General features: G+C 41.4%; 1 protein-coding gene across 2 annotated transcripts in view; it reads right to left on the reverse strand.

Annotated features, from left to right (window-relative positions):
* The window catches only part of LOC115196752 (transmembrane protein 266-like), a 50404-nt gene extending 37786 nt beyond the window's left edge, over positions 1 to 12618 (reverse strand). The window contains exons 1-4 of one of the 2 annotated variants that reach the window (XM_029757630.1): positions 11973 to 12618; positions 11314 to 11413; positions 10014 to 10113; positions 309 to 503 (exon numbers count right to left, since the gene is read on the reverse strand). In XM_029757630.1, coding sequence (XP_029613490.1) covers positions 309 to 503; positions 10014 to 10027 — 209 coding nt within the window. In that variant the 5' untranslated portion in view covers positions 10028 to 10113; positions 11314 to 11413; positions 11973 to 12618. The remainder of the gene's footprint in view (positions 1 to 308; positions 504 to 10013; positions 10114 to 11313; positions 11414 to 11972) is intronic. The other variant, XM_029757629.1, reaches the window with a different exon arrangement.
* Positions 12619 to 13390: the final 772 nt, after the last annotated feature.

The following is a 13390-nucleotide window of genomic DNA, read 5'->3' on the forward strand; positions in this document are numbered from 1 at the left end:
ATAGTGTAGGCTCACAGGCATATCAGTTAATGCCTTGACAATGTAAGGATGAAACTGAAGTATTTACAGACACATATCCTCATAGGATCCCTCACCATCAGTATGATGCATTTGAATTTGAGTGATTCAGTATCATGTCAGGTACCATTATGATGAGCTATTACTAGCATGATAGAGAATGAAGGCAAACATTTTCTCTGTCAAGGTAGATTATGGATAGTGCTTAGTTCTGTGTCAGTTATGCTAATAGTACAATTATCAAACACACAGGGGAGATGTTTTCAGGTACAATCTCTGTGTCCACCTACCCCTCTCTGTTGTCCTCTTCGTCCAGGTTGGAGATGAGCTGGGATCCGGCCAGGGAGATGTCCAGCGCGGCCAGAGGCAGGTCTCTGTATGCAAAGCTGACCACCTGGACCGGAGCGTGACACTGGTTGTCCTCCTCCACCTGCTGGGAGATCACTTCCAGCTCTGAGGCTCTGGCCTGGGCTTGGGGAGGGGCCCTGGAGGACACAATGTACGGAACACCATGGACACTCTGTAAGTAGCACTCATATATGCAACTAAACAAATGAATATTTTATCACAATCTCATCGTAACAGAACTTCAGAGTATTTCTCCTATTCAATTAATTTTCAACACTAAAACCCAGGTGTGGGTAGGACCCTATCCTCTCTACAGCTCAGCCAGTAAAGAAGAGGACAGGAATCCCAACCTGCTTCGCACTCTGCACAGCGTAGCCAATGTGAAGACATCAATAACCCCAGTGCTTAGTAAGGAAGGAGGCCATTGATTACAAGCCAGAGAGAACAAAATACATTGTGCTGGAGAGCCTGTAGATAGTTGGGGACTAACAGCCTGGTGATATGTGGAGGTAAATATTGTACACACTAGGAGGGAGAGAGGGAGAGAGGGAGAGAGAGACCTATGAAATGTTAATGTACTGTAGTCAGCCCTGGAGAGGAAAACATCCCCTGCTCTTCACTGACTTATGACTAATTCATACTTAACATACCTGCTTACTTCAAAGGTTGCTTTCTTATCTGCATAGGTACCCACAATCATTTCAGACACAGTGTCTGTACTCTTATAAATCCTTACTACGTCTATGCATTTCAGTGTACTGATATGATGCTGTAACTAACAATTGGCTACTGGGATGTGTTTGCCTCAGGGAAGAATGCCCCCACATACCTCACATGCTTAACATTGAGAGCCAGTGCATTCCAACATTATCTGTACCCTTGGCACCTCTCCTTACTAGCCGCAAAACAAAGATGCTATCAGTCATGACAGACACAAACTGTTCACTGCATCAAAATCACATTTCCAAACAATCATTGGCGAGACTAGGTTCCATTATGTGCAGGGGCCGCTTCAGTGGCTTGTTGCCATCCCGGGGAAGGGGTGGCTTGGTGCACTTTGGTATACTGCTCCGTTACACCCAACCTGGTTTCAGAGCATTTTGTATTATTCTGAATGTAAATCGGAGACACTCCATTTGGTTTGATATGTTACGATTCGTATGGTATGTATTAATTTGTGAATGTCCATCATGCATTCGTATAATATGTTATCAATTACAATTTGTATGATATGTAAGAAATTTGCTAAATGTACAACATGTACACATTTTCCAAAATGTACAATATGTTACGAATTTGATAAATGTATGATATGTTATGAATTACAATTTGTTGTGGCTAACGTTAGCTAACACTAGCTAGGCTAGGGGTTAGGATTAGGGTGAGAGGCAGGGTTAAGATTAGGAGTTAGGTTAAAGGGTTAAGGTTAGGGTTTGGGTTAGGGGAAGGGATAGCTAAAAGGGTTAAGGTTAGGGCCAGGGTCAGGGGAAGGGTTAGCTATCATACTAAATAGTTACAAAGTAGCTAGAAAGTAGTAAGTAGTTAAAAAGTTGCTAATTAGCTCAAATGCTAAAGTTGTCCGTGATGACATTCGAACTCGGAACCTTTGGATTGCTAGACGTTCACGTTATACACCAACCCATTCACCCCGACCAACCACCCTCCATTTGTTTTTTGCCTTAAGTAACATTCTGTCTTATATAACCATACCAAATGCAACATATCATGCTATTTTGAGTGTCTTTTACTATGTTACGTCTACTCTATGAGACCAGGCTGTTCCACCTGGCAGGCAAGGCAAGGGCACCCAGCACACCAAAGGCTAGAAATCTTTTCAAAGACATGCAATATTAGCAAATGCAACAAGGAAGCTTAAACATAGGGCACTTGATGCTCAGGGAGATCTACCTCCCATAGTCACACCATGTGAATAACACTGTACTAGTTTAAAGAACATGGTGCAATGCATATGCTCTAATGTAAGAAGTATCTCACGACAAATATAATGTAGGTAATATAGGAATATATATATATATATATATATATATATATAAGTAAGACCATTTCCTTCTGGAATGTAATCACTGCCAAGAATTGACTCCCCTAGAATAAAAGGCCTCCATGGCTCTGCCTCCAGTGTATTTACACCACTGGGCCATAAATCACCACATGACAATCAATAGAAATATCAAAATAAAATACCCGGCTGAGACTTGAACCTTTCAAGTCCAACTCATTGAGTCTGAAGGAGGACATTTTAATGCAGCTTGTCAAAAAAGTTGAGTAAAAGCTTTTGAAATTATGGTTCAGAGTATGGATTCAGAGTATTGATGACGAACTTCACCCATGTGTTGGCTAATTCAATGATTAATAAAGTTGATTACAATTGTCAGAATCTGGAGGTCTGAAAGCAAATGACAGATAGAAGAAAGGCTTTATATACTACACTGATTTACAGTATAACCATGAAAGGCCTTAAATACTATACTGACTTACAGTGTAACCATGAAAGGCCTCATATACTATACTGACTTATAGTATAACCATGAAAGGCCTCATATACTATACTGACTTATAGTATAACCATGAAAGGCTTTATATACTACACTGATTTACAGTATAACCATGAAAGGCCTTAAATACTATACTGACTTACAGTGTAACCATGAAAGGCCTCATATACTATACTGACTTATAGTATAACCATGAAAGGCCTCATGTACTATACTGACTTACAGTATAACCATGAAAGGCCTCATATACTATACTGACTTATAGTATAACCATGAAAGGCCTCATATACTATACTGACTTACAGTATAACCATGAAAGGCCTCATATACTATACTGACTTATAGTATAACCATGAAAGGCCTCATATACTATACTGACTTATAGTATAACCATGAACGGCCTCATATACTATACTGACTTACAGTATAACCATGAAAGGCCTGGCCTGATAATGTTGATAACATATGTAAAAGGACATACACTGAGTGTACAAAACATTAGACTGAGCAGGTGACTCCAGGTGAAAGCTATCATCCTTTTTTGATCTCACCTGTTCAATACACTTCAATCAGTGTAGATAAAAGGGAGGAGACAGGTTAAAGAATGATTTTTAAGCCTTGAGACAATTGAGACATTGATTGTGTACTGTATGTGTGCCATTCAGTGGCTAAATGGGCAAGACAAATGATTTAAGTGCCTTTGAACGGGGTATGGTAGTAGGTGCCAGGCGCACCAGTTTGAGTGTGTCAAGAACTGCAATTCTACTGGGTTTTTCACACTCAACAGTTTCCCATGTGTATCAAGAATGGTCCACCACCAAAAGGACATCCAGCCAATTTGACACAACTCTGGGAAGCATTGGAGTCAACATGGGCCAGCATCCCAGTGGAACGCTTTCGACAACATGTAGAGTCCATACCCCAACTAATTGAGGCTGTTCTGAGGGCAAAAGGGGGTGCAACTCAATGTTAGGAAGGTGTTCCTAATGTTTTGTACAATCCAAGTATATTACAAGATAGCACACCAAAGACAAGATTAAGTACTCTAAACTATTAGGAGAAAAAATAGTACTCTCAATTTCTTGTCCTCCATACACAGTTGAAGTCGGAAGTTTACATACACCTTAGCCAAATGCATTTAAACTCAGTTTTTCACAATTCCTGACATTTAATCCTAGTAAAAATTCCCTGTCTTAGGTCAGTTAGGATAACCTCTTTATTTTAAGAATGTGAAATGTCGGAATAATGGTAGAGAGAATGATTTATTTCAGCTTTTTTTTCTTTCATCACATCCCCAGTGGGGAATTTTACATACACTCAATTAGTATTTGGGAGCATTGCCTTTAAAATGTTTAATTTGGGTCAAATGTTTCGGGTAACCTTCCAGAATAAGTTCCACAATAAGTTGGGTGAATTTAGGCTCGTTCCTCCTGACAGAGCTGGTGTAACTGAGTCAGGTGTGTTGGCCACCTTGCTCGCACACTTTTTTTCAGTTCTGCCCACAAATTTTCTATAGGATTGAGGTCAGGGCTTTGTGATGGCCACTCCAATACCTTTACCTTGTTGTCCTTAAGCCATAACTTTGGAAGTATGCTTGGGGTCATTGTCCATTTGGAAGACCCATTTACGACCAAGCTTTAACTTCCTGACTGATGTCTTGAGATGTTACTTCAATATATCCACATAATTTTCCTTCCTCATGTGGCCATCTATTTTGTGAAGTGCACCAGTCCCTCCTGCAACAAAGCACCCCCACAACATGATGCTGCCACGACCGTGCTTCACAGTTGGGATGGTGTTCTTCAGCTTGCAAGCCTCCCCCTTTTTCCTCCAAACATAACAATGGTCATTATGGCCAAACAGTTCTATTTTTGTTTCATCAGACCAGAGGACATTTCTCCAAAAAGTATGATCTTCGTCCCCATGTGCAATTGCAAACCGTAGTCTGGCTTATTTATGGCGGTTTTGGAGCACTGGCTTCTTTCTTGCTGAGCGGCCTTTCAGCTTATGTCGATATAGGACTCGTTTTACTGTGGATATAGATACTTTTGTACCTGTTTCCTCCAGCATCTTCACAAGGTCCTTTGCTGTTGTTCTGGGATTGATTTGCACTTTTCGCACCAAAGTATGTTCATCTCTAGGAGACAGAACATCCTGAGCGGTATGACGGCTGCGTGGTCCCATGATGTTTATACTTGCGTACTATTGTTTGTACAGATGAACGTGGTACCTTCAGGCATTTGGAAATTTCTCCCAAGGATGAACCAGACTTGTGGAGATCTACAATTATTTTCTGAGGTCTTGGCTGATTTCTTTTGATTTTCCCATGAGGCACTGAGTTTGAAGGTAGGCCTTGAAATACATCCACAGGTACACCTCCAATTGACTCAAATTATGTCAATTAGCCTAACAGAAGCTTCTAAAGCCATGACATCATTTTCTGGAATTTTCCAAGCTGTTTAAAGGCACAGTCAATTTAGTGTATGTAAACTTCTGACCCACTGGAATTGTGATGCAGTGAATTATAAGTGAAATAATCTGTCTGTAAACAATTGTTGGAAAAATGACTTGTGTCATGCACAAAGTAGATGTCCTAACTGTCTTGCCAAAACTATAGTTTTTGTAAACAAGACATTTGTGGAGTGGTTGAAAAATGAGTTTTAATGACTCCAACCTAAGTATATGTAAACTTCCGACTTCAACTGTGGGATATTTTTCTTGGGAACAGATAGTTGGGTTAGTAGACTGCAGTCTGCTGTAGGAGAGGTGCTCAAAGTACAAACATCCTCGTCCTCTCAAATACTGCTGACCTCAACAGAATATACAACTGAATTAAATCTTGCACTGAATACAGTATTACATGCACATTAAAATGTGGTTTTGTAGAGGTTGTTCTATTTCCTGTAGAAATACACACTCTGACATTCAACAAGATAGAGCTATTTATTTGATAGCATTAAAGAAATGCAGACTAACACAACCTTGTGTAACAAAGGGTAAATAAAAACTGCAATCCCAATTGAAACGTTTTAAAAAAGAACTCCCATTTGTTCATAGTGTTCTCATTATTTCCAGTGCTCTCACTGTAAAATAAAGCCATCCATGTCTGTCATAGAATGACAAAGTGCTGCTTCAGCAAAGCCTCATGTTATGTAGAGGGCATCCGTATCATTGTCATTTTGAGTGCTTACCACCACACTGTTCCTGGCCCGCTGTCTACGACTCTGTCACACTGTCTCACCCAATAAGCATGTAAGCCTGGTTGGCTGTTCCTCAATGGAAAGCCTTCAGTGCTCTGATAGCATCAGGAAAGCCGCACCAACGTGCCCAACTTAAGCTACATTTCCAGCCACCGCCCCTGACTCCATCGATGACGGCCGTTGATACACCGGCACATTTGTAAAATCAGATATTTTAGGTAATAAGATAATGGTAAGATAATGAAAAATCAATATGCGCGTCTTCGCTTTACAAAGTGTGCATGTGTTGGGGGCACTTTCCCCATCTTCATCCTGAATACTGTGAGCGTCAACTTGAGAAGACTGAGGACTTTGTGCCATTGAATGAGCTTGCTTTCTCAAAGAGCTTGCTTTCATTATAAGGGTTAATATACGATACAGCTAATTCCTCCTGCTCCTGTACCATCCCAGCTATGGGCCACTCTATCAGCAGACAGAGAAGATGTGTGTATAGAGAGATGAGAAGATGTGTGTGTACGTGGATGTGATGTCAGGCTCAGCAGAAACCTCTGCAACAACATCTGCCAGACCTCCAGCACCAGCTGCTACATAGAGCAGTCAAGCAACAAGCTATAAAAAATACAGCCAATAGTGAGCTATTATATTATTGATGATCATAGACTAATCTAATTTACTGCAATAGGCTTTATAACATACCATTCAATGGATAATACACAGCAAAGAATACTATAATGTGTAACTCAACGTTCTCGTAAAACAATGTTTTCAGGATCTGTGTGGATTCGAAGGGATTGGAACTCACTGAGCTATTAAACCAATATTAACTGGCTTTAAATCAGAATGTTGACACTGGTGCTGTATTTCTGACTAATGCTGTTGGTTGTAGTAGCCTTGTTGTCTCAGTAAATACCCCATGGGACCTACGGTTTGAAGTGCTGGATACATCTGCCCGCAAAACATGCAAAATGTTATGTAATGTCATGTAACATCATCTGTAGGAGATTTAAACATCCAATTTGTGAGCTAAACGTGGAAACGGTGACCTGCTAATTAGCACATCTTGTTGTAATGAGACAGGATCAAGACATTGTATGACAGAGAGACTAACTGCACTATGACCGTCCCTCACATGACCACAGAAGTTAGTTACAGTAAATGTTAGCTCCCCTGTTTTAAACACACATGACTCCGCAGGGTGTGTACTGTACTATATTTGTGTGCTGAATGGAACAAAATGTACAAATAACTCTGAATAGGGCCCAGAGAAAGAAAACAGCCTTACTACATATAAAGCACACACCAACCACTACTGTTACAGAGTACTTGTCATCAAACTAGCATGAATCATCTGCAATGAGAAGAGCCTACAGCTAGTTAATTCAATATGATTTAATACGGAAAATTATATTATTGGATGACACTCGGAAAGGCAATACAGACCATTCTTCTTTTTGTCAGTAAATGTTCCTCATTGGTTTGCGTCAATCAATATAAAAACTGCCTTTGAATATAATTGGAAAAGAAAATGAATAAATAAAAGCTTCCATAACTTTAACATGTTCAATTCTATACCGAATGTGAAATATATTATAAATCTGTTCACTCACAGGGGGGTTATATCTTGAGTAGTAACTACACTACATGACCAAAAGTATGTGGACACCTGCTCATTGAACATCTCATTCCAAAATCATGAGCATTAATATGGAGTTGGTCCCCCCTTTGCTGCTACAACAGTCTCCACTCTTCTGGGAAGGATTTCCACTAGATGTTGGAACATTGCTGCGGGGACTGGCTTCCATTCAGCCTCAAGAGCATTAGTGAGGCACTGATGTTGGGCGATTAGGCCTGCAATTCATCCCAAAGGTGTTCGATGGGGTCAGGGCTCTGTGCAGGCCAGTCAAGTTCTTCCACACCGATCCATTTCTGTATGGACCTCGCTTTGTGCACAGGGCCATTGTCATGCTGAAACAGGAAAGGGCTTCCCCAAACTGTTGCCACAAAGTTGGAAGCACAAAATTGTCTAGAATGTCATTGTATGCTGTAGCGTTAAGATTTCCCTTTACTGGAACTAAGGGGCCTAGCATAAACCATGAAAAACAGCCCCAGACCATTATTCTACCTCCACCAAACTTTACAGTTGGCACTATGCATTGGGGCAGGTAGCATTCTCCTGGCATCCGCCAACCCCATATTCGTTGGTTGGACTGCCAGATGGTGAAGTGTGATTCATCACTCCAGAGAACGCGTTTCCACTGCTCCAGAGTCCAATGGAGTGTTACACCACCCCAGCCGACGCTTTGAATTGAGCATGGTGATCTTAGGCTTGTGTGCAGCTGCTCGGCCATGAAAACCCATTTCATGTAGCTCTCGACGAACAGTTCTTGTGCTGATGTTTTTTTCAAAGGCAGTGAGAACTTGGTAGTGAGTGTTGCAAGCTCTCGGCAGTCCCGTTCTGTGAGCTTGTGTGGCCTGCCACTTCGCGGCTGAGCCATTGTTGCTTCTAGATGTTTCCTCTTCACAATAACAGCACATACAGTTGACTGGGGAAGCTCTAGCAGGGCAGAAATTTGACAAATTGACATGTTTGAAAGTTGGCATCCTCCTCAGTAAGGCCATTCTACTGTCAATATTTGTCTATGGAGATTGCATGGCTGTGTGCTCAATATTATACACCTGTCAGCAACGGATGTGGCTGAAATAGACAAATATACTAATTTGAAGGGGTGTCCATATACTTTTGTATATATAGTGTATTTCTCTATCTCTGACTCACTACATTATGTCTCCTGTTACTCTTAGTGTGTGCAGAAATACATCATAGAGAGTGAGAGATGATTTAAAGGACTATTCTATAATTAAAAGAACAGTGGAGAAAATATCTCTGCAGACGTGATCACACCACACAAAGATTTCCCATCTGTCATTTCACCAGGGTGTCGCTGAGGACCGACATCATTAATTCACGCCTTCCTGTTAACCAGAAAACACATCACAATTCTGTTTTGTCGCCCATTGGGCAATATATTGTCCCACTGTGTTTTCTTTCAAACAGGTTCCATTTGGACACAATCCTGATAACCTCAAGGTCTGCATTGAGCTCAGACAGAGATCTCTGTAGGACTGGCTTTAAACAGAAGATGCAGCTGATTGAACAAATTCTGAATTCAACCCCACCTCACCCCCATCTCCCTCCCAACTCACCTTCATCACCCACCTCACCCCCATCTCCCTCCCACCTCCCCATCTCCCACCTCACCTTCATCTCCCTCTCACCTCACCCTCATTTCTCTCCCACCTCACCCTTATTTCTCTCCCACCTCACCATCATTTTCCTTCCAACTCACCCTCATTTCTCTCCCACCTCACCCTCATTTCTCTCCCACCTCACCATCATTTTCCTCCCACCTCACCCTCATTTCTCTCCCACCTCACCCCCATCTTCCTCCCACCACACAATAATCTCCCTCCCCTTCCTTGGCCATAACCAGAGCTGTCATCAGGCTGCAGAGGCTGTCTGGGGGACCACATAGCGACTCATTATTAATAAGAGAAGATGACAAGTGAATATCTCTCCTGCATGCTAAGAGATGGCAGCAGAGGCAGTCTGGTGACTGGTGGTAGTTCTCTTGGAATGCCTAGCACAGGAGTGCCTGCTCCCCTGCTGCTCCCCTGCTGCTGCCCTGCTATTACCCTGCTGTTCCCCTGCTGCTTCCCTGCTTCTCAGGCTCAAAGTCCTTGGCTGAAAGGGTATGAGGAAATAGACAGGAGCTGTTCTCATAATCAGGCCAGACCATGCTGGGGTTCCCATCACAAAACCTGTGCTAGTAATAGCGGGCAGTCGGGGTACAACGAGCAAAATGCACAAGAACAGGATGAGAGGTTTTGATGTGTTGAACAGATATAAATATCAGTAGTCATGTGTTTTACTTACTGGGGGTTGCTCATGTTGCTGTGTTGTTTCTGTGAATGGACGTCGACACGATTGTTACTCTTGATTTAACCAGAGAATAGAGACTTGGCTCACACCACACCTGTGGAGAAAGGTTAGAAAACAAGGAAGTTAATCAGAGTCTCTCCATAACTCTTCACATTCTGACAACAATGCAGTATACACATCTCATGTATAAACACTTGTTCATTATACTTTTAACTATTTAACATTTGTTTTGAATGTCATGTTCATTAAATGTTTTATGAATTCCCAGAATAGATCGAAAACAATCAATTGATAATAAACATTCTCATGCAGTATAGTTCTGCTATGGGAGTCCTCTGACATATTTAACTCTGCACCAGGGGCTCAGAAACATCACATCACTTGCATAACAAGTAAGGAAGGATGAGAACACTTTATGCAATAGGAAATAGATACATTGAAGAGTTCATTGACAGTCCATTCCAGCAGCTTTCCACAGAGTAAATATGAGCTAAGAACAGACAGGAGCATAGGCTTTACCCAGACAGGATCACAAACATCCGAGTCTTTGAAAAGGGGTATTACTGCACAGGCAGCTGCATTCCCCACATTGCAGGTGTAAACTGAAGCTCAATTTGCTAGTGCCTCACTTTTCAAAAGTCTGATGAAGTTGTCAGCAGCAATATAAACACATATCAGTAAGCAGCATGGGCTGTAGAGGTCGTTTAACCTGAGCTTCAATCATTTAAATGCCGGGGCGGAGAGGAGAGGTTAATTTGTATAGCGTTGTATGAAGTCAGTGTAGTGTCTGTCTTACAAACAAAGGCAAAGGGAAAACCTTCAGACATACGAGTTGTGGTGTGGAGTCAGTATTCGGAGCTATAGCAGAACAGAGTAATGTAGTATAGCACAGCAGATTAGATGTCATTCAAGATAAATCAATTCAGGTCATTCAAGGACTAGAGTGTAATATTGCATCACTGCAATGCCCAAGAAAAAAGACTGCACACAACTGGCACCTATAGAAAATCTGGCCACAGCACAGGCAATAGTGTAGGCTATGCAGTGGAAAGGTTGTTCGACCTGTGCAGAAAGACAGTGAGTGAAATGAAAGCATTTGAGATACTGTATGCAGGATTTCTTCTTTTTAAAGAAACCTGTCAATCATAGTGTCTAATGGATGGATGTGGCCATAAGTCAAGGGCTGGACTTGACAACCTATCAAACAAGTTAGGTCTTTGAGACAAGCTCTCTGGGACCAGGTAGAATATTGCATAAAACATCCATCAATTCCAAGACTTGAGTAAATACTTACACTGCTGTATACTCATCATCAAGATAAGAGATCCCTCTAGCAGACTGTAGATGAACTGTTGCCATATATCCATGTCATCTCCAACATAGCTCTTGCATTCCTCCATACAGACAATAATTACTTGATTTTCAAACGGTTTCCCCAGGAAATTAAGCCATACAGCAAGGCAACCATTTCATATTGTCCAAACCCTTCACTTCCCAATAGTCTACTGTCTACATTTCAGTATCCACCTCCTCAGTCAGAACCCAACATGTATCCTACATTTGAAGTCCCCCCAACAAACACATGGTTGTACCTTAAAGACGTGTCAACACTGATCCCTGCTAAACTGATTAAGGCTACTATGTCTCAATTCTTTTTCACAAGGCCCTGGACAGCTTTCTACAATGACAATTATTCTGGTTCAAAGCACGTGTTACAACAGATATATAGCTTGCTACTACACAGTATATACTAAACATAGTACATTATGTTTTCCTGATAATTTAGCAAAGCCATCAATAGTGCAGCAACGATAAATTACGAATAAGACAATTATGGTGGTCATTAAGACGACAGTAAAAGAAAAGGGGGACGGAATGGATGAAAGAGCAGAAGTCACAGGCGGGAAGTATCAAAATGATTTATCAATATGCTATTCTGACAAATAAACCTACCTTTTATGCTCTACATTGTTGAAAGTATGGTCGTGACTCATGCTCTCCTAATGATGATGGTAATGTCTCCCTTGCCGATGATCAGTGTGAGCGAGGCTCGGTTGCTGTGTGTAGGCTGCTGCTATCCTCTTCAGATTTGGATTGGCTAACGACCCGTGCTGCTGCTTAGAATACAGGGCACAACGAAAAAGCCCGATCCTTATTGTAAGCATCATCATTCACGGAGATGCTTTTAAATGTCCACCACTATCCACATATTCAGTTAAACGTCATCTTTCGGAAGGAGGGCATTTTAGTGCCCAAATCTCGCCTGCTCACAGGGTTTCCCTACGATCACGCTAGGGACTCCATGTGTCCAGTAATAGGTTAATGACCAGGAGCTGTCCAGGTGCTGAATTGTGATCCCGCGTCATCCACAGAAGCGAAGCAGCAAACTATCTCTCACAATGAAATGTGAGATGAAAATCCGAAATAACTGACGTCTTTATGGCAGTCATAACGAGGTTTTTCAACCCCCCCCCCCCGAAGCGTCGATGTAAAAACACTCTCGCTTCACTTCACCTCTTCAGAGCTTCATCTGTGTTCCTCGCGATAACATCGCAGTGATCGCAGGACAGCGTCCAGTTCCAGTCACCTTGCTAAATATTAACTGGATGTTAAGAGGCTTGCATTCTCAAAGTTTTTCTGATAAATTATCAAACGGATTTTGTCTATGACACAATTGGCTAAACCATGGTGTAAAGAAACAAGTAATCACATAACTTTCATAGATCTAGTATGGGGGGCTATAGGTTCCTGAAATGATGATACTTGACTGACATTGAGGCAATCTGGTATTTAAAAAAAGTAGTAGGCCTATTTAAAGCAGCATTCAGTAGTTGAAACAACAAATAAGTGTTCTCATCACCCCTGTTTCGGGCTGGAGAAATGTAACCCCTCTCAAATTCATAGAGCTATGGATGCAAGGACTGACTGACCATCCATGATATCAACATTATAGTTTGAACCACTTTTACTTTGTTAACACACATTGTAATTAAAAAAACGTTATATGTTGGGTTCTGATGGGGTAAGACAGTTGAACTAAGCTCATGAGGCATTTCTGGGTAGATATCATTCATTCAGAAGCAACTGCAGATTTCCCCTTTAAACATGAGTGAGTGTGATGACAAGTGGTAGCACTTATCCCTGACATTTATCTTTGACACAAGTGTATTTTAACATTGAATGTTTGTGATTTATAAACTGCACGATAACCAAATATTCTGAATAGCCAAATTTCCCAATTTACAATCTATAGTGTTTGACCTGACAGTTCAATTCTCAGCACTATGTGACAAGATGATCACTCCCCTATGGTGTTTTTCAACAGAGCAAAAGGGTTATTTGATCAAATCAAATCAAATTCTATTGGTCAC

This window comes from Salmo trutta, chromosome 7 (genome assembly GCF_901001165.1).
Source record: "Salmo trutta chromosome 7, fSalTru1.1, whole genome shotgun sequence".
NCBI classification, from domain to species: domain Eukaryota; kingdom Metazoa; phylum Chordata; class Actinopteri; order Salmoniformes; family Salmonidae; genus Salmo; species Salmo trutta.